The sequence below is a fragment of the Rhinichthys klamathensis genome, unplaced genomic scaffold (genome assembly GCF_029890125.1).
Source record: "Rhinichthys klamathensis goyatoka isolate OS25496 unplaced genomic scaffold, OSU_Roscu_1.1 h1tg000281l_1, whole genome shotgun sequence".
Classification (NCBI taxonomy): domain Eukaryota; kingdom Metazoa; phylum Chordata; class Actinopteri; order Cypriniformes; family Leuciscidae; genus Rhinichthys; species Rhinichthys klamathensis.
Window position 1 is genome coordinate 3,735,059 of NW_026606800.1, and position 25,963 is coordinate 3,761,021.

At 38.2% G+C, this 25,963-nt stretch overlaps 1 protein-coding gene across 1 annotated transcript in view; it reads right to left on the bottom strand.

Annotated features, from left to right (window-relative positions):
• man1a1 (mannosidase, alpha, class 1A, member 1) overlaps nt 1-25,963 on the bottom strand; it is a 141,660-nt gene that overhangs the window by 89,883 nt on the left and 25,814 nt on the right. Inside the window, exons 2-3 of the mRNA XM_056269460.1 lie at nt 17,528-17,624; nt 2,231-2,346 (exon numbers count right to left, since the gene is read on the bottom strand). Of these exons, the coding sequence (XP_056125435.1) occupies nt 2,231-2,346; nt 17,528-17,624 (213 nt within the window). The remainder of the gene's footprint in view (nt 1-2,230; nt 2,347-17,527; nt 17,625-25,963) is intronic.

Sequence of the window (25,963 nt, forward strand, 5' to 3'; positions counted from 1 at the left end):
CAGGAATGACCTGATTAAACAAACAAAAAAATGCTAGACAAATAAAATGCTGAGATAATGTGCAAGGATAAACAAGATTAATCATATCTCCTAATATAATCAATGAGTTGCCAAAGAGATTGGACCACTTTGGGAAAACCTTTGAACCGATCTGAAACCATACTCTGGATTATAATGTAATGTAAGCTTGATTCGCAGATAGCCTTTACTTAGATAAACACCTTTTAGCTTCTAACCGGATGATAGCGGAGGTCAAATAAAGCAGCATGACTAAACTTACAATGGCTACAATTATTCTATTGAAAAAAAGAGGCTTCCGTGCATCCGAAAAGAGTTGCTTAGTATTCAAGAGACAAGCTGAATATTAATAACCGTTTCACAGGGGATTTTTGTGGACTCTTTCATTGTTGGAATTGCTTGAGGGTAGAAAGAAAAGCCTTTCAATTAAAAGTTGTTTAACACTCTTCATTAAAGCATTGGAACAAGATACAGTCTTCTCTCTTGCCTTAAATTGAGGCGGTAGGATGTACTGAAGAATTTCCGATGCTCAACTAAAAGTAAACCCCTGCAGAATGTCTAATGAAATACCTCAATAAAGAGCCACATCAAACAAAGCATCATTTTGGCCTACTTTACCCTGCATGTCTTAATTCGTTCATCAACTTTGTTTAGTAATTTCTGGACTGATCTGCATAAAGTACTGATTCCATTTTACTATTCACTTGTCTTTATGATTAATCAGATTAATACCTTCAGTGCTGATCTGCAGGTCTGAAGACGAAATAGTTCAGCACTTCTCATATTACTGAAGTATTATTGACGTTCATAAAAGGCTGATAATTCCAGCTCTAATATCTAGATGGGTGAATCACATTTAAAACAGAAAATAGCAGATATACTCACACCTGCGAACACACTTTTTAATCATCAGAATTATATGTAAATTCTTCATTTAAATTGTAAACCCCTTGTCGTTAATGAACTACTACTTGGCAGAAGAATTGTTTATCATAAGTATTAATACTAACAAATGTCATTTTTTAAAAGTAAATCTTGCTGCATTTAGTTGACGAAAAATACAGTAAAAACAGTATTATTGTGAAATATTATTGCAATTTAACTGTTTTCTAATTTAATATAATTATATATGTATAAATTAATTATTGTGATGCTAAATTATCAGCAGTCACGTGATCTTTCAAAAATCTTTCTAATATGCTAATTTGGTTGTCAATACACTTTTATTATTATCAATTTTGAAAACAGTTGTGCTTAATATTTTTGTAAAAACCATTATACGTTTTTTTTTTCATTACACAATTTCTTATAACATTTAGGCCTATTTAAAATGGAAATATTTAGAAAAAAATTCTTCACTGCCTCTTGATCAATTTAATGTTTCTTTTCAAAGAAAAAAACATCTTTAAAATAATTTTTTGAACAGAAGTGTGAATAAGTATAAATGTGATATAATATAATAATATATAAACATGACGACAAAAGAGTCATAATTTAGTTTAAGATAATTTTACCTTCTCTGACCCCATTTTTTTTTGCTACAAATTGCATATCAAATGGAAAAACAACTTTGCTTTCTTCATTTCTGCTCACACATTAGATAAGGGTTTGTTTTTAACTGCCCCGTCCTTCAATAACAGACACTCTTGCTTAGCTCTATTTATTGCATTGGGTCATGGACTGAAACACACCATACACACACAATAAAACGATCAGATCACACATTTTAGCTGTTCGTTTCAAACATTTCTTCTAAAATATCATACAGAAAATGATTCTTCATGATAGGACCCATGTAAGTCATGCAGACATGGCCGTTTTTGGAAAAAAAAAATAAACAGACAAACATGTGAACTGAAAAGCAAATCATGGAGTTAACAGTCAAAGTTCAGGGGCTGGGAGTCTGCAATTAAAATTGCTGAAAAATAGCAGAAATCATGATGTGGAAGATAGTTTATGAAGCTTGGAGGATGTGGAGCATCTCCTCATACATTACACCAGAGCCGTGAGTCAGAGTCTTATTGGCAGATTAACAAGCGGTGATGCTAGTAGACATTCCGTCAGCACGCAGACAGGTTTTCAAAGCCGTATCAAAAACTCATTATTCTGATTCTCTTGTATTATTCAGGGGAAATTTTATAGCAAGGCAGTATTTGTACGGATAAGAATCAACTGGATCATCAGAAATGAGTATAAAAGGCTTGAGTCTTACCATGTTAAAGTCTAGGTTTCGGTCCACCCACTCAGTAGCAATCTCGAATTCGTCATACATCTCCATAATGTAGAGCGTGTCCAGTGCATCCACAATGGTGGCTCCTTTGAGACTACCTGTGAATAAATACGACAACAAACCATTTGAGAAGAAATCCTGTGGGATTACCTCTAGGATCAGAGCCTAGCGGTAGCTTGAAATAAAACCGATAGCTCTATGAAAAAGACCTCAGAGCCTCTGAGATGTGGTCACTAATGCCCTGCCTAAGGTGAAATCTTGTCTAGAGAGCAAACAAACCACAACTCAACAAATATAAACCTTGCGAGTCAACACCCTCAAAGAGAAGACGAGGTTAAGATCAACAGATCAGGCCATGTCAGATTATTTAGTAGATGACACGAAAACAACATCCTGGATGGATAAAAGAAACGCTCAATAAGTCTCTGGTGCTGTAATATAGTGTAGATAATACATTTAGCCTTTCATAGACTTGGACTTGGGCTCCTTAGTTTCACATGATGTGAATCAGTTTATCAATACCACTAATATGGATCCACTAAACACTGGGACACTGATGATTTGAATACCCGCAACATGTTTGCGCATTAAAATGTAGCTGTTAAATAATATATGATTTGAAATGAATGCTTTTTGTAATAACAATATTTTTATAATAAAAAAAATAGTATTATTGTATAATAATAAAACATTTAGTTAAATTTTAAACAATTTGATGCTATATTAGTAGTGTATTATTATTACCACCATTACCAATATTATCATTATCATCATTATAATAATAATTATAGAATTAAAACTAAGAATTATTTTTGTTACATTTAAAACAAATTTGATGGCTATTATTATTACTATTATTATTATTATTTGTAGTAGTAGTAGCAGCTTCAACAACAACCACAGTAATAAAAAAAAAAGATTTCTGTCTTAATTGTTATGCTTTCTCAAATATCAGTTTAATTTCTTATAAAATAAATGATTAATTGTTTATTTAAAATTATTAATTCAATAATTATTTTAGAATACCATCATTGTATTCATATATTTTAATTCATTTTAATAACTTTTAACTGCTTACACAGTTTTCTTCAGCCACCATTGAGTCTATGCACTTCAGTAACGGCCTGTTTTGGTTCAACTACCAAATCAGATATCAGAAGACTACAACGGACAGTCCGGACTGCTGAAAGGATTATTGGTGCACCCCTGCCCACCTTCAAGGATCTGTACTCTTGCAGAGTGAGGAAGAGGGCAGGTAAAGTCATCACAGACTCCACTTACCTTGGATGTTTCGGAGCATGTGCACTTGGTCATGGGTTCAACACTTCTGTTTTTAATTTAAAGCTGCAGATTTCATTTTGTCCCCATAATACAAATAATCCATAACTAAAAATTGGTCGTATTCTAGGTCATTTCACACAACCATTTAAGGCATCATTACTCAGCAAGATTCTCCGACAACATGATACAAAGAAAAAAGAATGCAGCTAATTAGGGTGCTGATGTTACGAAACACAAATTTAGGTGGGGAAAGGGAAGGAAAACAATAGCATAACTGGAACACTCCTCAACAACAAAAAGACATTCGTTGTAGTTTTAGCATTTGTACTGATTACGAACACAGCAGGTTGGGCGACACTGTTTCTTGTACTTTAATTATTAGTCTGGCACTGCATGCAACCCTCTTCAAGAAATTCAAAGCTGCCAACCAGCTGTGTTCCTCATTTAACAGCCCAGGCTCTTTCTAGTGAAGTTGAAGACGCAACATGACAGAATTATTGTGTGCAATATATGTACGCAACATCTCAAACGCCTCCTGCTGAGGATTCACACATCTTTTCCACATTTACTGTTGCTAGAGCCAATAAAATGACGAATAATCTCCCAAGAGAGTACGCTATGAAGTTATTGCAGGAGTTAGACGGCGAGAAGTTTTTCAACAGGAAAAAAAAGAATGTCTGATGCATTTACTTTTGCAATGCTGACTTTTCTTTTAAAAAAAAAAAAAGTGCATCTCACTTCCAAAATTCTGTCAGGAGAAACACATGAGAAATGAGACTCTCAGTTGGGTTTAAAGCATGTGATGCAGGCATGCCATGCCCCCCTCATTTCCACTCATCCACAAGTAGAAGAGGACCCCAACGAGGTGTCAAAAGAAACAGGAAGAGGAAACGGGATGTGGTAAACACCAGACAAAACACCATAAAAATGTGCAAAGTGCCCTCCCTCTTGTTTCCTACAGGAACACTGTTCTTTAGGCAGAACAGTCATCATGCTGTTAAATTGCACCATCATAAAATGTCCAGTTTTATGGTCTAACGTGACTTTTTCAACTCTGACTACTTTGGTTAGTCATTTTTCTATCTTACAACCCTACTCCCTAAATCAAAATCACTGGTTACTGTAGGCTACACTTTGTAAAAGCCAGGAAAACAGACAAGGATGAGACCGTATCATGCTGAACTACAATACTGGAGTACAAAAACATTCACAAGTAAAGGTGAAAAGTCTGAAGGCAGAGAATGAAGGCATGTGTGTATTAATATGGTCGACATGTAGGTTTCATAGACGTTCATTAGTTCCTAGTGGCCTGCCTTTTGTGTCAAATAACACATTTACATTAATACACAAATGTAAAAGTACAAAAATCTGTATGCAGTATACAGAGAAAGAAAAATCAATGAAAACAATCTTTAAAATACTAAAATACAGTTCACAGTATTACAATGCACAGTGCAATTTCTTCCTGATAAATATGAAAAATTACATCAACATCTAGATTTCTCTGTGGCAAGTTGTAAAGATATCAGAATCAGCATGTCTATGACTACACTAAAGTAACCAAGTTTTTACAGCTCGCATCCTGCTTAAGCCGACGATTTCCATATACCTTAAACACAATACTCCATGCACAGCACACAGTTCAAATAAGATGCAAAGAGTAAGCAAATATTGGGGTTCTATGCAGAGACGACGCAAATCAATCTCCTTCAAGGCAGAAACTGCACTGTAGGTGAAAGGACAGCATATTTGTGCACTGCAAACAGGCCCTTGAGGACGAAAACCCCAGTGAGGAAGTGTGAGAAGGTCATAAATCACTTCACTATGAAGCTTTCCAATACAGCCCTCGGTTAGACATTCACGTCCCAAAAGCTTTTCCCCTACATGACTGGTTTTACCCTCTGAATGCTGACCCAAATCAGGAATATACAATCTTATCCGCAGGGAAGTCCACTGCACAGGTTTAGGAGAGAATCTTAGGCACTATACACAGACCTTATCAATTCCAATTACACTGGTAAATTACAAACCAGGCACTTAATGACCTGATAAAGCCATCCACCATCATGAATCCTTGCTGAACCTGATGAGAGCATGTTGTAACCCTTAGGTTAGAGGTGATAGGATACCAGCCTGCTTGTCTTTCAATACAAAGACTTGATCTTATCAACGCTCTACCCCTTGAGAAGGTTGTGGATCGAAGACGATAACAATCCAACGTCGAAAATACAATCAACTATTGAACCATCTTCCACCCCAGTGCATGCAATGGTTTAATCAATGAGACCAACCACCATTCTAAAGCAGGGAAAAAACAAACAAGATACGAGCATTAATGTTTGACGGTAACATCACGTGTTGGAGCTCATCTCAGCAAGGCCTGCATAACAGATGGTCGCTCATTTGGGATCTGAAAGAAAGCCATTACCAGAAGAGAACGTCCTGGAAACGGTATTATCGAAATGAAGGCTGACCCCGAGAGCTAACTTGGCAGGGAACTGACATTGGCAGCATCTGCAAGGTGGTACAATCCTGCCTGTTTATTCTGGGCTGACAGATACTGGACAGTAATTCAGAGAACATTATCTGGCAGGGCATTTTGAAAAGAAATGAACATTTGACACCACGGAAAATAATAAAACATGGGACACAAAGCCTAAAAGCCCATGAAAGCTAATTTAATAACACACCGACTTCTCAGTCAAACTCCAAAAGCACTGAATAAGTATTTAAATAGTAATAACTTATTAAAATCTAATAAACATGAGTCAAGAATATGTCGATTTAAGCAGTTTCAATGTACATCGGATTCCTTCATTTGCTCATATTTATATTAATATTAAACTTCTTAAAATACATTTGTTAAATACATCTTAAAAACTAGCATTGAGAAATGTAAATAAATAATAAAATAAAAGTGCTATTGGTTTCAGGAAAACCCTACCCGCTGTCATACAAATTAAAAGTTAATACAGGTCCTTCTAAAAAAATAAGCATATTGTGATAAAGTTCATTATTTTCCATAATGTAATGATAAAAATTAAACTTTCATATATTTTAGATTCACTGCACACCAACTGAAATATTTCAGGTCTTTTATTGTTTTAATACTGATGATTTTGGCATACAGCTCATGAAAACCCAAAATTCCTGTCGCAAAAAATTAGCATATCATGAAAAGGGTCTCTAAACGAGCTATTAACCTAATCATCTGAATCCACTAATTAACTCTAAACACCTGCAAAAGATTCCTGAGGCTTTTAAAAACTCCCAGCCTGTTTCATTACTCAAAACCGCAATCATGGGTAAGACTGCCGACCTGACTGCTGTCCAGAAGGCCATCATTGACAGCCTCAAGCAAGAGGGTAAGACAGAAAGAAATTTCTGAACAAATAGGCTGTTCCCAGAGTGCTGTATCAAGGCACCTCAGTGGGAAGTCTGTGGGAAGGAAAAAGCGTGGCAAAAAACGCTGCACAACGAGAAGAGGTGACCGGACCCTGAGGAAGATTGTGGAGAAGGACCGATTCCAGACCTTGGGGGACCTGCGGAAGCAGTGGACTGAGTCTGGAGTAGAAACATCCAGAGCAACCGTGCACAGGCGTGTGCAGGAAATGGGCTACAGGTGCCGCATTTCCCAGGTCAAGCCACTTTTGAACAAGAAACAGCGGCAGAAGCGCCTGACCTGGGCTACAGAGAAGCAGCACTGGACTGTTGCTCAGTTTTGCATGTCATTCGGAAATCAAGGTGCCAGAGTCTGGAGGAAGACTGGGGAGAAGGAAATGCCAAAATGCCTGAAGTCCAGTGTCAAGTACCCACAGTCAGTGATGGTCTGGGGTGCCATGTCAGCTGCTGGTGTTGGTGCACTGTGTTTTATCAAGGGCAAGGTCAATGCAGCTAGCTATCAGGAGATTTGGGAGCACTTCATGCTTCCATCTGCTGAAAAGCTTTATGGAGATGAAGATTTCATTTTTCAGCACGACCTGGCACCTGCTCACAGTGCCAAAACCACTGGTAAATGGTTTACTGATCATGGTATTACTGTGCTCAATTGGCCTGCCAGCTCTCCTGACCTGAACCCCATAGAGAATCTGTGGGATATTGTGAAGAGAAAGTTGAGAGACGCAAGACCCAACACTCTGGATGAGCTTAAGGCCACTATCGAAGCATCCTGGGCCTCCATAACACCTCAGCAGTGCCACAGGCTGATTGCCTCCATGCCACGCCGCATTGAAGCAGTCATTTCTGCAAAAGGATTCCCGACCAAGTATTGACTATTGAGTGCTTAACTGAACATAATTATTTGAAGGTTGACTTTTTTTTTTGTATTAAAAACACTTCTTTTATTGATCAGATGAAATATGCTAATTTTTTTAGACAGGAATTTGGGGGTTTTCATGAGCTGTATGCCAAAATCATCAGTATTAAAACAATAAAAGACCTGAAATATTTCAGTTGGTGTGCAATGAATCTAAAATATATGAAAGTTTAATTTTTATCATTACATTATGGAAAATAATGAACTTTATCACAATATGCTAATTTTTTTAGAAGGACCTGTATATAAAATTATCACAAACATTTAGCACATATAATAGTTATGATTTTTAGCATATTTCATAAAATAAAATAAAAATTGCTGTCCAATGAGTCAGTTGACTTAGTAATCGATCCGAAAGATTCTCTGACTCCCGTCTTTCATGTCTATTCAATTCAATTCAAATCACTTTATTCATCCCCAAGGGGCAATTCAAATGACACAAGGAATAGCATATCTTCAACTCCACACAGCACATCATTACTAAAAATAAATAAATAAATAAAAAATAAGAATAAAAGTGGATATGACTGTTCAGTCTATGGCATGTTTAGCGCAGTTCAAAGATTTGGGGGGCGGATGGTGACTTGGAGTTTAATAGCAGGACAGCCCTGGGGACAAAGGTCACCTTCCTCCTCTGGGTCCTACACACTTGACAGCGAAGTCTGCGCCTTGAGGGCAGCCACTCAAACGTAGAATGCATAGCATGGGATGGATCACGGATGATCCTACAGGCAGTCTTCAAGGTTCGCTGTTCACATAAGATGGGCAGAGCTCTCAGGGGGTGTCCAATAATTCTGGAACACACTTTAACAATTCGATGTAAACAGTTTCTATTTTGAAGACTAATGGAGTAAAACCAACAAGTAAAGGAAAATGTTATCACACTTTCAATAAATGAGTAATAAAATATGGTTAAAATGTCCTTGTTTACATCAAATGATTTCAATTTCCTGAGCAGGTATTGCCGCTGATGGCATTTCTTCAGAATTTCCTCTGTATTAGATGAAAACTTCAGCTGATTGTCGAAAATAGTCCCAAGGTATTTATACTCCCCCACAAGCTCTACCTGCTTTCCCTGGATGAAAGTAGTGACTGCCTCAGTCAGCTGTCTTTGCTTTGGTGAAAAGGTCACTATCATCTCTTTGGTTTTATCCAAGTTCATCTCTAAACAGGACTCTTCACACCACTTCACAAACTCCTGCAGAGCTGGACTATGACCATGGAGGGAACCCGAGAGCAGAGACAGGACGACTGTGTCATCTGCAAATTTTACAATATGACAGTTAGCTTGAGTAGACCTGCAGTCATCTGTGTAGAGGATGAAGAGGAGGGAAGAAAGGACACACCCTTGTGGCGAACCTGTTGACGTAATCCGAACTTCTGAGTAGGTGTCATTGACCAGAACCCTCTGTGTCCTGTTGGTCAGAAAGTCTATAATCCACAATATAAGTTGATGACTAAGGCGAAAGCGGTTAATAAGCTTCTCTGCCAGGATGTGTGGCTGCATGGTGTTGAATGCAGACGAAAAGTCAGCAAACAAAATCCTGGCTGTGGAGTTTGGAGTTTCCAGATGTTTATGGATATTGTCTAGGATGAAAATTTTTGCATCGTCGACCCCCCTGCCCACACTATATGCAAATTGAAGAGGATCCATCAATGGATCAGACACCTTGGTGATGTAATCCTTTATGAGTCTCTCCATGGCCTTCATTACCAGAGAGGTCAAGGCCACCGGCCTGAGGTCATTCAAGACTTTGGTGGTACTCTTCTTGGGTATTGGAATCACCGTGGAGTGCTTCCACAGCTGGGGGACTGTGCTGTTGTTAATAGAACACTGGAACAGGTATTGGAATACACCCCCCAATTGCTTAGCACAGTGCCTAAGGGTCCGCCCACAGATATTATCTGGGCCTGGCGCCTTATTTACTTTAGTCCTCTTAAAGGCGCCGATCACTTCTCCAGTTCCAATAGTGATACCACAGTCATCAGGATCGAGCGAAGAAATGAGCCTTTTGAGATCAGAGCTGTTATCTTTCTCAAATCTGGTGAAAAATATGTTCAGGTCATTAGATAGTGAGGTTGGGTTACAGCCTGCAACCTGAATGGACTTGTGACTGCAAGGACTGACGTTAACTGCTGCCATACTTTTAATGCCCTGCCATGCAGTACGGAGGTTGCCCTGGGCAAATGTGCTCTCCACCTTATTTTTGTATCTCAGTTTTGCATTTTTTATGGCACGTTTGACCTCTCTATTGACATCTTTCTTTTCTAGCTCCGAGCCGGTAAAGAAGACCCTCTTTTTTTTATTCAAAATCTCCTTTAGGTCCTTAGTCACCCAGGGTTTGTTGTTAGGAAAAATTGTCACCCTCTTAGTCGGTATAATACTATCCACACAGAAAGAGATATAAGAAGATACTGAGTCCACTTGCTCATTCAAGTCACTAGAAGAAGATGTCAGTATGGACCAGTCGGTGGTCTCAAAGCATCCTTGCAGCTCCTCAATGCTGTCGGCAGTCCACTGCTTAACGTCCTTTATTATTTTCTCTGACCTCTTTACAACTGGAAGGTATGCTGAGGCTAATAGAATGGCAAGGTGATCAGCAGAACCAAGAGGGGGCAAGGGGACAGCTTTATATCCATCTGACACTGATCCATAGCATTTATCCAGTGTCTTTCCTGAGCGGGTGGGACAATTGATATATTGATAAAAACCTTTAAGAGATCTGTCCATTGAGCAGTGATTAAAATCACCTAAAATAAATTTAGGGGCGTCTGGGGAGATAAGTTCAAGTTTATCTATTGTCTTCCTAATACATTCAATAGCTAAAGACTCATTAGCTCTGGGATGAATGTAAACTAAAATTAAAAAAAGTTGTGGAAATTCCCTCGGTAAATAAAAGGGACGTAGGGAAACAGCCAGCAATTCAATGTCAGTATTGCACAATTCTTCTCTAACAACAGTTGTCGTGCACCAGCTTTTGTTGACATACAAGCAGACACCGCCTCCCAATTGTTTGCCTGTAAGCATGGGATCTCGATCAAGACGTATAGGAGTTCCAAAGCCATCAATATGCAGTTTATCATTTGCATCATTCGCATTAAGCCATGTCTCAGTAAGTGCAAGAATAGATGCAGTCCGATATTCATACATATAATTGACATTGGCTTGCAGTTCGTCAGTTTTATTGCGCAAAGAACGCACATTGGCTAATATAATCGAGGGAAGTGCGCAATATTTATTTTTTCCCCTTTTAAGTCTAGCTCTAATTCCACCCTTCTTTCCTCGCTTTGTTACCTTCCTCCTGTGTGTGTTGTCTTTATCGTACTGATGTTCACGCTGGATCTCATCTGGAAGCCTCACAGAGAACGCAACTTCATGGGAGTAATAATAGTGTTGCATTTGCAGGAGAATGTGCCTCGGGTATGTGATCCGCTGTCCATTCGGAGTGCATAATCCGTATGTGAAACAGGTGAAGAAATCCAGATAGTACAGCAGAAATGCCATTAACCGCAGGAGAATTGAAATATCCATTCCTCTATTACTGGCTTTGTGAGTTAGCCGGCGTTGGTTAGCTCAAACAGCTGTTGCAGGTAGCAGCTAGCCTCCTCAGCTAACAGATAGGCATGGGAAAGCTTAGCATGGAGTGTCTTCGATTCACAAATTGTCCGCACTTCACAGGTGATAAACTGTGCACTATCCAACTTGAGAAAAAAAAAGCCATAAAAATAAATGAATGAAAAACAAGAAAAACAAGCATAAAAAACGCATAAACAAACACGCACGCTATTCCCTGTGTCGTCAGGTCGCCACACGAGCAGCGCCCCAATATATATTCCAAAAACTTGCATTATTAAAAAAACTTGCAAAAAAAATTAATAAAAAAATAACCAGCAATTAGCTCACAAATCAGACATCACTGATTTTGCTGTTCATTTGTTTGTGCATGCAACAAGTGAGAACAACATAAAGTTGTATTTTCTATGTATTGTCCAATGTCCTGTGGTTCTCAAAATATTCAATTCAGACTGCAAGCTCACAACAAAAAAACTAAAATAATAATAAATAGTTTTGCTGCTGGGTTGTAGATACAGCAGCAGGGTACTGCCACTACTGAATACAAACAGTAAAACATTACCTCCTCTAGTGACTGTAGTAATGAGGAAAATACATAAACAGACTTTATCAGTGAACTCAGAGGACTGACACAATCTCTAGTCAGTGCTTCTAAAGCAAAATACATCACTTCAAAAATAAGATTAGGCTGGTGATTACAGCTGAAACAAGAAGACTCGTCTTGCTCAGCAAGAAGCTGTTTGTAAGCACATCTCCAAGCAGCAGGAACTCCTAGAGCCTGCTGTGAGACTGGACCATGGGCTTCTTCAGGCAACAAACAGAAACGCAGATGAAGCAGCCAATGGCCAATGATTGTGGTAAAATTCAGATTGCAGGATATTCATGGCTGAACGTGCAAACACCGCAGCAACAAAGCTGTCTGCTGCATCCTAAAAGCATCAAGCCGTTTAGTACCAAAGATGCTCCAATTTGTGTTTTCCAGCCGGCAGCCAACAGGCAGAAGAAAAACACTGCAAACATCATCGTCATCCTCTTAAAAACAGATGCGAGTTTCTTCAACTATGAGATATTTTAGGTCTCAGAGGTTGATTTCTAGGAAAACTAACAGATTGCAGCTTTTTTTCTTGTTTATTGAAGGTCACATTCAAATCTGAGACCTTATAAAAGCAGGAGACAGTTCACTCGTATAAAAATGAATGGGAGAAATTGCTGCTCACAATATGGCAGGTGCAGTCTTGTCTTACATTTTAAAGAACAAATAGTCTTTTTCATAGCGACACTGTTTATTTACTCTAAAATGCATGCGCATTAACTGAGTAAGCATGGAAAATACAGGATTTAAGCTAAACTTGTACTTGACTGGAAAAAGCTACCCGAAGGGTAAAAAAAAACAAAGACACGTTTGAGCCACTGCAAAAGACAAGAACGTAGCACGTTAACATATACAAAAAATCATGAAAATGTAACATTTTTAAAACTATGGTTATCTTGATAAATGTACAGGAATTACTAATATGTGAAAATAATTCATAAATATTGTTACACAAATTATGAACATCATTTTACAGCTAATAAAATGATCAAATGTTGTATTTTGTAATGCGTTATATTTTAAAAGTTAAAATATTCATATTAATTTTTACTTTTTAATATTTATATATATATATATGACAATTATAAATGATACTGCTAATCAAAAGCTAGTGTAGCAAAAAGCTTGCTTGAAGAGCAATCTGAAGCAAGAGAAGAAAAAGTAAAGTCAAGAAAAAGTTCTACTGTACTTCCTAACAAAGACTCCTCATTTAAATTCAGAGGTTCTCTCTACAGAACAAAAACCCAGCGCCTCTTCTGTCTATGCCCCAAACACACAGCTAAGCATACAACTGTTGTTGGGTCATTAATATGAGTGTGGCTATATACTGACAGAACATCATGGTTCAGCAGCCACTGTGTTAAATGAGCACACAAGGGCTTAGAGCCGGACTGACGTGTTCTTCCTCTTCCCGACCACTTATCTTTCAAAAAGATTGTGATGGTTTTTTAAGCTTTTTTATTTTATTCTTTATTTTATTGCAAAGTTCATGCCAGGGACCATCACAGATCGGTTTAATTCACTGTTGGGAAATTGTTATTTCCAAATCACGATCTTTTCCCAGTGCGTTTTATTAGAGGAAGTGGTCGTGAGTGACAAGCACGCACATTCGGGAACTGCAGACAGTTCATACTGTACCTGAGTGGCTTCATTAGCCAAGGCATTGTCTCAGTCCCTGCTGGTTTCTCACAGAGAGATCCAGTCTGGAGAATCTGCTCCTGCCCTGTGCTCAGATGATTGGCACATGGAACAGAACAGCCAGTATTTAGTGTGATGGAATCAGCTATGTGAGATACGAAGACACTCAAATCTCTATGCAGGTCAACTTTCAAACATTCTCTCGGAACAAATTTCCTACGCAGTATTGCATGAGCAAAACGAGTGCTGTTTTAAAGCTAAGATTACGCATACTCTGGTCTGAAAAAGCAGCAAACACTGACAAACGGAGTGATACAAACAGTAGATTCTATTGAATATCAAATGGAGTTCAGCTGAACAAATGAGAGAACAACTGTTGTGCATTTAACACATTGGTCTTTTTCCTGTACAAAGTATTTACATTGCATTTAAGGTTCAAGCATTCCCTGGGGATCGAACCCATGATCTTGGCGTTTCCAGTGCAAAGCTCTACTGTTTGAAGGTCAGCCAATCAAATCAGAGAATAACTATTATACATGTTAAACACTGATATTTTTCCTGTACACCAAAGTATGATTTTATCATGGAGTGAAATGTAAAAAATAAATACAAATTCTTCATTAGAAAGAAAATAATGTTCTAAATCAATAATTCAATTCAATAATATTCCATTTAAATTATTCTACCAATTAAACCCATATAGCCCATTTTTTAGGGATGCACCGATATGAAAATTGACCGATAACCGATAATTCTTTGTATTTGAAAGCCAATAACCGATATATTGGCCGATAAATCTAAATCCAAATTTTTATAGAATTTTTGAGAGTCTGATTACAAAACAAAAGTTTTACCATTAAAAAGCCACCCAAACACACAACTATAATGTTCTTCTCATTATAATTCTATGCAGTTTATAGTTATATGACAGTGCTGCACATGTTGCACATGTATTTTCCTTTTTGAAGGGATTTCAATCATCAAGCAAATCATCATGGCGAACAGTGCACATGAAGGGAAGTGTCTCAGCTGAAGGAAATAATCCATTGCTTATAGGCTTTAATATATCAGCCAAATTTTCTTATCGGGCAGATAATGATAACATTAAAAATGAACATCAGCCGATACCGATATGGTGGCCGCTATATATCGTGTATCCCTACCATTTTTAACAAACAATTTTAACAAATATACCTAAAAATCATACTGTTAAAATGACACTTAAGAGTAATTAGGTCTGCACAATTTGGAAGAAAATTTACATTTGCAATAAACTTTTTGGGAGATGCGATGGCGGTAAACGATGCAATAAACTTCAATTTAACATTATTTTCAAACTTTTTGGACAATGTGATGGCGATAAAGCATGCAATAAACTTTAATCAGTCATTAATTTCAATTATTTGAATTATATTCAATTATTTCATCACTAACACCCCATTCTCTTTTACCACATTCTATCCTAGAATATTATGTGGATTTAATGGTCTTAAACAAGCCCAGTGTGTGTGAAATATTCAAACTCACTCTAATCCACAGATTCTGAGGCCTTAATGATTTTTTTTCATGGCTGGTTAAACGCAATTCATCAGAAATTGCCATATACTGCACTGTCAAATGGATCAGAAAAAGACCCATACCTCGTCTTCGTGTATGCGGCATGCAATGGCACAGAATATACGTTTATAAAAACACGTGGCAATAATCTCACACATCCGGAACACACAAGCAGGCATAATGTTTTGACTAAGCACTTCCATATGGCTTGACTTCAGCCTGATTTTTCTCTGCGAGCTAAAGCCCTGTGGGTTGTAAAGTGGCTGTTCTTGTGACCGCCCCAGTGATCATGATTCCCAGCGAGGTCTTACTCTGTGTCGGTGTGTGTGATCCGATCGGCCGGTATCAGCAGCTCACATCTCACTGAGAAACGCGATCTAGAAAAGCACAAAACAGTCATTCCAGCTGCCTGGTCAGGTACAAAAACCCTGACCAGCATATTCCAGATAATCTTTTATTCAGAGTCAACGTACCATTAACCCAACCTCTAAATTTATAATGGAAAACCCTGCCAGACAAAACGCAGCAATGGTTGAGCATGTGTTCAGTGGTCTCCTGTGTTCATGGGCCGTATGGCCCATGGGGCCAACTTTACAATTTGAGAAATTGACAAGCACTCAAAACTGCCTGGAAACGCACGGCACAACAAAAAAGGTTGGGAGGTAATAATAATGTCAGGCTTTGACTGACATGGGAGTTTTTTTTAAACGCACACACACGACTGAGGCTGTAGGACAGGAAGGGATGTGAAGAGTGTGACGTACTTCTTGCCAGATTGTTATTCTGATAGTGTGTGAGCCAAATAAATTAAGACTGTATATTCTACTGGCAAGTCCAAAGCAAAATTATGGAGGTTAATCAAATGTGCGTTGTAAATCCCCGGCCTGCCCTCCAGCTGAGTGCCAATCGACTATGTGGAGTTTACAACACAACAGCAGGACGTCTGATGAATGTTTCATAACACTCTCAGTCTCAATCCTGAAAAACACTGATGTGCATGAAACAAGATTCAGAGAACGCAATTAATTGAGAGGATATGCAGCTGGAAATTGTTTGTATGGTCAAAACCCACATTTTTATTAAATAGTGATGCACAAAAAAAAAAAAGTATCTGCAACTGAAAATTATTCATTTTAAATTAGACTCGTTTGGAATCAAATAAATTAGGCTATATATTTTCCTTAGTGATCACTGCATGAACATCTAACATCTAATAAACAATCTAATAAAAAATAAACACAATTTATGCACTGGGAACCAATCAACAAACTCAATTTGCAATTGTGTTTACATTTTGATCGCAACATGATTCATTCAAAAACAATGCTATTTTTGGCCAATAATGAAATTTTAGTACATCATTAATTTTCATCTGTAAGACATAGACAAGATACAGGTTTCAAAGGGAGGTTATTTATGCAGGATTTATAAACTAGGCTAATCTAATTGGTTTGCTAAACTTAATTGTTAAATCAATCAGTGAAGCTATAAAAGTGTGCCAACCTAACAGTCTACTATAAAAATACTAAAAAATAAATAAATCTGGCCCAAATTGAACACAGTAGTCAGACTCAGAGGGCATGTCTCACTGCCGCATGTATACACTGTCTTTATTATTTGTGAAAATATTTGGTCTTGAATGATAATTGCAAGTTACATAAATACTTATTTCTTGGAATAAATGTATTGATGCTGATATTTTATAGACTGTTTCCAAACTTTCTGAGTGCGTTTCCAATTCCAAACTTTTGAAAGGCACGGTAACATTTTTGAGAGGAGCTAAACAACGCATACTACAATACGTAGGTAGTACAACAGTGTGATATAATGGGCTGTTGCTATGAGTTATTGATGTAGATTACAAACCTCACAGAAAGATGGACAGGCCTTCATGAATTATTCAAGAATTAGTATGCCCACTCACAACCTGTGCTTTTCAGCTTCAAAATAGAAATAGGTCAAGATGGTGACGGGCAAAAGCAGCACAACAACATTTCTTTAGAGGGAAGGAAAACACAATGCGTAAACGTAGAGGATCAAGGTTTCATGAAACTAAATTTGTGTTGTGTGACCATGCTGTTCCCACCCGATGCAGTCAGAAATGGTTTTGTTTGTCGTCTTGATAGAAGAAATGAACCTAGACGGAGCTTGTGAAGTGAGACGGACCAGAGAGAAATCAAAAGCCTTTTTGATAGAGGTCACCTAACCACCTGTGCAGCTTTGATTGACAGTTCTGACTGCTTACCAATTTACTGTGGAGACGTGAAGCTGTACATGAACGAATCATAGTTTGATGGTCAGAGTCAGAGAGGCACTCACCAAACAAATTGCTGGAGTGGCCTTGCTTGGAGACGGGACGCAGCTCGTTGGAGCCCCAGGCGTAGCGTTTGTAATTGTCCCAAGCGAACTGCATCATCTGAGGGGAGAGTGACAGATGAAGAGGTTACCTTTTGGTTAATTTACTTATTGCAAAGGTAAAACATCACAAAAATGACAGAAATCATTTTTGCAAACAACTGAATCACGGTTCAGGAAAGTTAAATAAATATGTCAATAACTAACATACTAGGGATTGGGCTAATCAAGGATCAATATCATTAATTCATTTGATTAAATTCAAAAGTGGAAATACTTAATGGATCCACTTCACCACAAGTAAGCAGTGCAGAAGAACTTAATTAAATGGAGGGAAATCTCAAAGCTTGCATGCCTTGGGTATGATTAACTGGATAAAAATGGGTTGCTGGAACATAGTATTTTAGGTCCGACACAGTTTGTAAATTAGCAACAAATTAAGCATTAATACAAATTAAAATGACAATCTACTCCCATTCTCATAACATTCTAAAAGTGAAATAGCTGAGATCATAAATAGCAATATAGAACTCATTACACTAAAATAAAAACAGAGAAAAAAGAAGTATAACAGCATTTCTTTAGGGAAGTCAAACTGAAAATGGTGTAGTTGTATCCGCTTATTGATACACACATATTGAAAACATACACACGCCCGTTTTACAACAAATCACTAGAATCTTAGACCACATAAACAAATCAGATTATATCTGCACATGCTCGATACAATACAAAGTCACCGTACGAGACACACAACACAAGTAAAATGGCATTTCCCATTTGAGTCATGAAACACATTATTGTGGTATAAAATGGTTAATTGCATGATATTTTGAAGCCAACCTCAATTGAACAACACAGGATTTTTCCATGCACTACAGCAGCGTCTAATAATTATTCATGAGACTGCATGACCACATCCTAGGAGAAGGTCCTGGCTCATTATTATACATGATATTTTCCTAATACCAGCGTTTTACACACTCTAGCACTTCACTGCTACCATGCTGAAGCGTGGATCACGGGAGTCTGCTTGCATGCTTTCCCCGTCGATGCTGACAAAGCTACAGGTTTTCAATCAATGATTGACTACTTTGGCATTTAATATGGGAGAGTTTTTATATTTATGGAGATGTGGACTGTGAACGGATCAAACCACTTGTAAATAAATGTTGCATAATAGTGATTAAAAATGCACAGTACATTCACATTTGTCAATGCAAAATAAAGATGTTAACTGTTCCACACATTTAATAGTGTAATATAAAATGTGCATTTGTGCAATGTGTTCGAAGCTTACAAAACATTTGTAAGAACCTCTGAAACTTAGCAATTTACTTTTGTTAGATTTCTAAAACTGCACAAGACACTAAGGAAAAGAGAAAGCAAAAATTGTGTAAATCACTGTATAGATCAATATTTCAACAATACAAAAAAAAGCAGCAAAACATTACGAGATGTCATTTCAAAGTTTTCTTTTCATTCCGTTTGTCCAAATAAACATTTTATTGTATTTTTGTTTACTTAAAGCAATTAATTCTTTAGTTGGAAGGGTGGAAAGCAGCTGCAGTATTTACTAATGATGTATGCCGTGTTGAGGAAACAAAGATAAGCAGAACTCATTATTCACTGTGACAGGATGGCGCTGATGATCCCAGAGAAAGTGATTGGAGAAGGATGAAATGTCCTCAGTAATTTTTTGTCCATTAAATAATCTACTTCCAGCTCATTCATTCTAAAACTCACAAGAGAGTGTTTTTAGACCACAGTCTTCGCACTCCCCAGGGGTGCCAGTTAGCAGGGCAAGAGAAACAGACCTGCTGTTCTCCCCGGAGAGCGTCAGACAGCACCAAAGAGATGGAAAAAAAGCTCTTGACACACACACACACACACACTCTTCTGCTTGGATAAAGTCTTTAGCAGCCTCTGAATGAAATTAGATCAGTTTATCAACTGCTGGCCTAACTTTTAAGCGTGTCCTAATCATATAACTCTTTGCTTTCAAAGATAGCCACTCAACACCAAAGACACCGACTGAAAAAGAAAAGATAAAAAGAAGTGAAAACAAAAGTCTTTAGCTGAAGACTCCAGGCTGGAGATAAGTAGATAGACAAAGCTGTCCTGCAGGCCTCCCAACTGGCCGTATTTATTCTCCCCAGTGCTTCCTGCAACACTGTTCAATAGAATTGCTGTGCTGATGATTCTACAGCCCACAGTAAAAATAAATATTTTGGTTTATTATATTATGAGCTTTGAGTCTGAATTGAAGTGACCATAAAACTGCATCTACTGCATGTGTTGTCCTTTCCAGTTGCATGGTGCTGTATGCAAACTTAAAAAAATATGGATTTTTTTTTTTAAACAAAAGTTAAAAATAAGCATTTTACTTTCAAATAGAACCTTAAACAATAAATTTAAATTCCGAAACAACAAAAATGACCGACGTCAGGGTTGCCAGATTGTCAAATGTACAGAATACAGCTATTTATCTAGATCTTTATTGCTAAACAATCGACCTCAGCTTGGAAACAACTGACCTAAGCGTCACGGCAGGGACGTTAAATTGCGTTCGTGAGAGAGTGTCATTCTCCACGATGATTGGCTGAGGCAGAAGTCAAAATTATCGTACAAATACGATAACTATCGTTTGTCTGGATACACTGAACACCGTACATGGAAATACACAATGTTGTCAGATTCTCCAAAAAAGAGAATCTTATTTTCTGTCATTTATTACTTTAGATGTTAAAACTCATATCTAAAATAAAGGCTGATTTACACATTTTCAGTGAATCAGTCTGAATCAACTTAACTCCCTCAGTCATTGCTATTGGTCAAGTCTTACTTGAAATGATCCGTGAACTGTTATGGTGTTTACTGTGTGAGAGACTCAAGCATGTCTACATCCTAAATCAGTTTAAAGCCAAACACAGATTCTCCTTTATTGAAATTGCTTTTTCGAGAAGATTTTAATACCTGCAAATTCTAATATGTCCAGAGTAATCCTATCATGGATGTGCCCGCCATCTGTCTGCAGCGCTCTGGCTGACCGATTACCATCTCTCAGACGGCAGCGGGCGCCAGTGACGTCAACAGGCAACAAGGTTATGGGTCCACATGTGATTACTGCGGTGGTGGCGCTCAAAGGTTCGGGTCACAGAACCTCAGACAACTTTCAGATGCTGAAGCGCGAGAGGTCTGGCTGTCCGGGGACCGATGCCGAGTGGCTTATGTCAGATGAGCGGAGAGGACAGGTGGCATATGAACCTGGTGAGGATGCTTGAAACGAGTTCAGCTAGCTTTTGCCTTGCTCTTCCCCTCACACAGTTCTGAGAGGCCTTTAACACAGCCTGGCTGATAATACACCCCACGGACTGCCAAACGGATCAAACAGCTGCCACAAGGTTGACGCGCACTGGGGGCATGTTCTCGTTCCTAGAGGACCATGTCTTTCTGAGAATATGCTGAAAACAAGAGTGATGAGACAAACGGTATGCGATTAAATTGTGAAAATTGTGATTAAATATTGATAAATATCGAAATATTGATGAAAAAAAATCATGATGGTATTCTTTTGTCCATATTGCACAGCCCTAATATATAGCCTATATAAAACTTTTGAAAAATAAAACTAAAAGATTCCAAGCAGTTTCTTGATAATCAAATCAGCATATTAGAATAATGCCTGAAGGATCATGACACTGAGAACTGGGGTAATGGCTATTGAAAATTCAGCTTTGCCATCACGGGGATGAATTATATTTTAAAATATAAAATAATAATATTGAAATTGTAATAATATTTTACACAATTAATCGTTCTACTGTGATAAAATAAATGCAGCCTTGGTGAGCAGCATAAGACATTTTAAATAAATAAAACATACTGACCACAAACTTTTAGACGGGTTTTTGTGTGCGTGTGTGTGTAAAGGAAAAACCAAAAATGTTTTATAAAGATTAACTCATTATAGATTAACCTTTCTAATCAAACTGATGGTTGTTGAACAACTGTTTTGATGTTCCCCCCAATCTTGTAGACTGGGTATTGTGTTCCATTTGCAGTGTGGAAATGACTTCGGCTTCCTGCCTTAAGGGAAATGGAGAGGAAGTGGGGTTGGCATAGGAGGCTAAAGATGGGTAAACGGGATCCATCAAGGGATCTGAAAAAATAAGGTTTTAGGTCAAACAGAAAGAGAGAGAGAGAAAGAAAGAAAAGGAAAATGGACTGTGTGATCTTGGCAGAAGGAAATGGCAGCAAAATGTGCTTTTGTATGGACCCTATAAAGGGTGAAGAAAAAGAGAGAGACAGAACCATGCAATCTGTACGCTAGCAGATGCACGAACGAACAGAAACGTTTACAATGTCAGCGCTTGGTAAAATGTATAACACATCTCCCACCCTCCATATACAGTCACTACTTCCTTTCCTTTTATCCTCTACATGTTAATTTTAAGCTCTCCCACTCAGTTATTTCTATTGCAACAGCTGCCCTCAAACGCTGCAAATTCAGCCCCTTCTACCGTACCCGCCTGCCCATTCCTAAACCCTTCACCCCTTATTGTAATACCCCTTAATATACCTCTTTTTTCTCCCTCACACCACGAGGGACCAGTGTATGCTGACTGTGCTTTTTGCCCTGCTATAGAACAAGTCGTTTAAAGGGTAACTAAACCCCTGGTCAGAGCCTGACTCCACCCACTGGCAATATTTGAAAAATGCTGAAAAAAAATGGGCAGACCCCAGTGGAGATAGAGGGGACGAACCGAGGGCGGGGCTGAGCGGGGGGGCGTGCACCTGAGACCCGCAGTGACAGCTGCTGTCAGACTCTAAAATGGAGTGACTGGAGTGACGCAAGTAGCTTTGCAACAGAGCGGTCATTTGAAGTCGAGGACTTTTCTCCCCCACCTTCACCTGAAGTGGAGGAGGGTGAATTGTCTGTGGACACAGGGCCATATCAATTCGAGCCGCTAGCTCAAACTGCGGTCTTAACTCCCGCATCGCGATCGGCATCTGATGAGTTTTGTCGAGTTGATGTCAATAGCGCGCGCTCTCTGTAGGCATATATTCATATTGATATTTTGCCGCTATGTGAAAAAAATCCAGCAAAATGCGCCGGCGTATTTTTCGATCCCAGACGATTAACTTTAGCCTAACCATAAATTGTGATTAAAATATACATGATCACTCACATCAAGACGCCGCTGCGGTGGTGGAGTCCATGCAGGAGGAGCAGTGTTTGGCGCTGCGTCGCTTTTCAGCGCGAGCTGTGTGGAGAAGCCCATTTCCACCTCTATTCCGTTACCATCCTGACCACTGTACTAAATACAGATAAATCGACGCTAACTTGAAGCTATCCTAACTGATGCAGTACTATGCTACTAACTAACTAACTGCTACACAAAATAATCTAAATAACTATATAAATGCTATGCTAAATAGATGCTAAAAATACTCTATCCTGATCGTTTTCAATACTCGTAATTCCAACTCTTGACTCGCAGTGGTTTTGACGAAACAAGGTGGTTTTTATACTGCCAAGGGTGTGGTAGCTCGTACCAAGGGCGTGGTAAGCTGGAACCTGCTTACGTCAGCTCTCCCCGCATACTTCACAAAGAACCGCAAACATCCAATAGGAAAATTCAACTGCAGTAGCCACCGTTCAAAGTGAAGAGGGCAGCACTCAGACGTTTTTACACCATATATTGTAGAATTAAAACGCTTTATACTCAAATGTCAAAAAAGTTACTCGAATCAATGATCAGCACTAATAAAGCCCCATTCTTACAGATCATTAACTAAAAAAAGTTGGTTTAGGGTTTAGTTACCCTTTAAGACTTCAAAACAACAAGTTCACAGTCATGGATCGGTGTTGGTTCCCAGAACTAGCATTGGCAGTTTCACTGTTTCTCTGGAACTGTGCACAGCCATGCGTGGATGCACAGTGTGTTTGTTTAAAAGCATCCAGTCGGATCAATGCCAGGTATTGAGTCTGGTTAATGTTCATTGACATAAGACTCAAGGCAGAGAGAGGGAATCCAACAGAAGACAATAAGATGCATCAAAAACTAGGGGTGCCAATTTAATATGTAAAACTGCTGAGCATTTTAAAATTCTATACAATTTTAAATATTTAATGTAATATTTTGCCTTGCTCTTCCCCTCACGCAGTTCTGAGAGGCCTTTAACACAGCCTGGCTGATAATACACCCCACGGACTGCCAAACAGATCAAACAGCTGCCACAAGGTTGACGTGCTCTGGGGCATGTTCACATACACACTATATATTTTAAATCTTAAATATTTTATTAATATCATACAAATATTTAAACTGTGTAAATATGAAATTCTGCTTTATTATTTTTCAATTTAACACATAATATTAAAATTATATAATATACTATTATATTATATATTATATTATATTATATATCACATATATTATATTATACAATATATGTGATATTGCTTATAATATATAAGCAGTATCACACGAGTAGCCATGCGATATCGCTCAATGTGATTCGGCTGTAGGCAATCACAGCCATGCTGATATAGAGCCATCAAAGTCTACGAGTGTGATATTGCGTTTAAACAAGTTTGACAGCACAAGTGTGTAAATAAGAAACGATGACCTAGTGTCTTTAAAAACCCTCTTTTGTGCAGAACTACTTCCTTCCGCCACGGATTCAAATCTCAAGTTGACAGTTTAACAGTTGAGCCCAAGCCTCCGTTACTAATTCTAAAACGTCACTTTAGAACAAGTATTGAAAGAACGCTTCGTTGAAGCTTATTATATTGTTTAGAGTAGGGTATTATGAGGGAGAATATGTGGTGTATACATATATTATATTATATTATATATTAAACTCCTAAAGCTCATAGTAGATTTGAATATATCAAATCCAATCGGACACTAGTTGAAAATTCATATAACAAATATTTCAAGATTTTCAAAAAGGACGTTGAAATATTTTTGAAAATGATTAATCTCTACCTAATATCTTTATCAGAGATGAATTAATGAAAATGAATAGAATGTGATTATTGTATTTAAAAATGTTTAATCGACTGACAGCCCTACTAAAAAGCCAAACTCTTCTCAGAGTTTGTGAAAGTACCATGTGGATGTCATTAAGATGGATGTCCTCTCATTACAGAATCTGACAACAAGGCATCTGTCTTCCTCAAACGTCCGCACAATCAAAACTGCCGAGCACATTAGCTAAACCCGTTTAGCATAAAAATCTAATCAGACCCACCTGGGCATCAAGCCTGGCATTGAGAAATCTATTCAAGCTAAGCTGAACACAAAATCATCAACTCAGTTTCATCTTAAAATGATCCTCTGCTTTTACTTTCACTACTTTAGAAGTAACATTTCAATGCAACTCATTTGACTTGCAAGTGAAATAACCAGCCATATCAAATTACTTCAATTGATTAATTCAAGCTGAATCTAGGCAAATCCAAGTCAATGATACGGGCTGAGGCGTTATCCTCTGCTTTCAAACCCCAGAAAAGGTTTTGGTAACTTAATTACATGCCACCAGAGTCACAAGAGAGAATCAGAGGGATTGCATGTCTGCTACTGAGAGAATTAGGATTACAAACTGGAGTCTGTCTCCTCCTCTTCCCGGTCGTACGTTCTCACAGTCGCAGATTCTTCAGCAGCTTATCACTTGGTAAGATCTTCATCCCTTCTCTCAACACACGCAATCTGTTCCCAGCAGGCATGTGGCTTTACTCTCATTTACAACTCATTGTTTACTACCTTGGTGGTGCTGTATTTGAAACTCATGCATGGATGTGGCAGCTTGATGACAGGAATCAATGAACGCCATGATGCGTCTCCGTTCATCTCCTGGTGGAACTTACCAAAATGGGCTCTGAATAGGCCAGAAATATCTGTATGCACTCTTTATGGAAAAGATATTGAGAGATATGACACGTAAGAACACCTAGTACCTCTATCCTTCACAAGAAAGCATATTACTCATTCCCCAGCCAACACCACGTGTGGCCTTGGCAGCTGTCGCCGAGAAGGGAAGAACAATGGGGTTTTCCAAAAAAAACAGGACCTTGGTAAATGAGAATAGGAGAAAAGAATATGAAACATGATGGTGTGAGTGACGTAAACTGCCAAAAACTAACCCAGATCTGAAATAGAAAGGTGTGCGCCTGCTTCTTGTTTAGGCAAGACAAAGTTAGAAGGTACTTCCTGTCAAAATGAGACCATTTACTTGACCTCAGGGCCTTAGAAGGTCCAGGCGTACTGCTGTGAGACTGACCAACATAAAACCCTGCCTGCAGTGTACTGGAAACAGGAACATTTATTTTCATTTTTTTATCTTTATAAGAAATTAGATTGTGAAGATAAATGGAGTGAACGCAGGCAG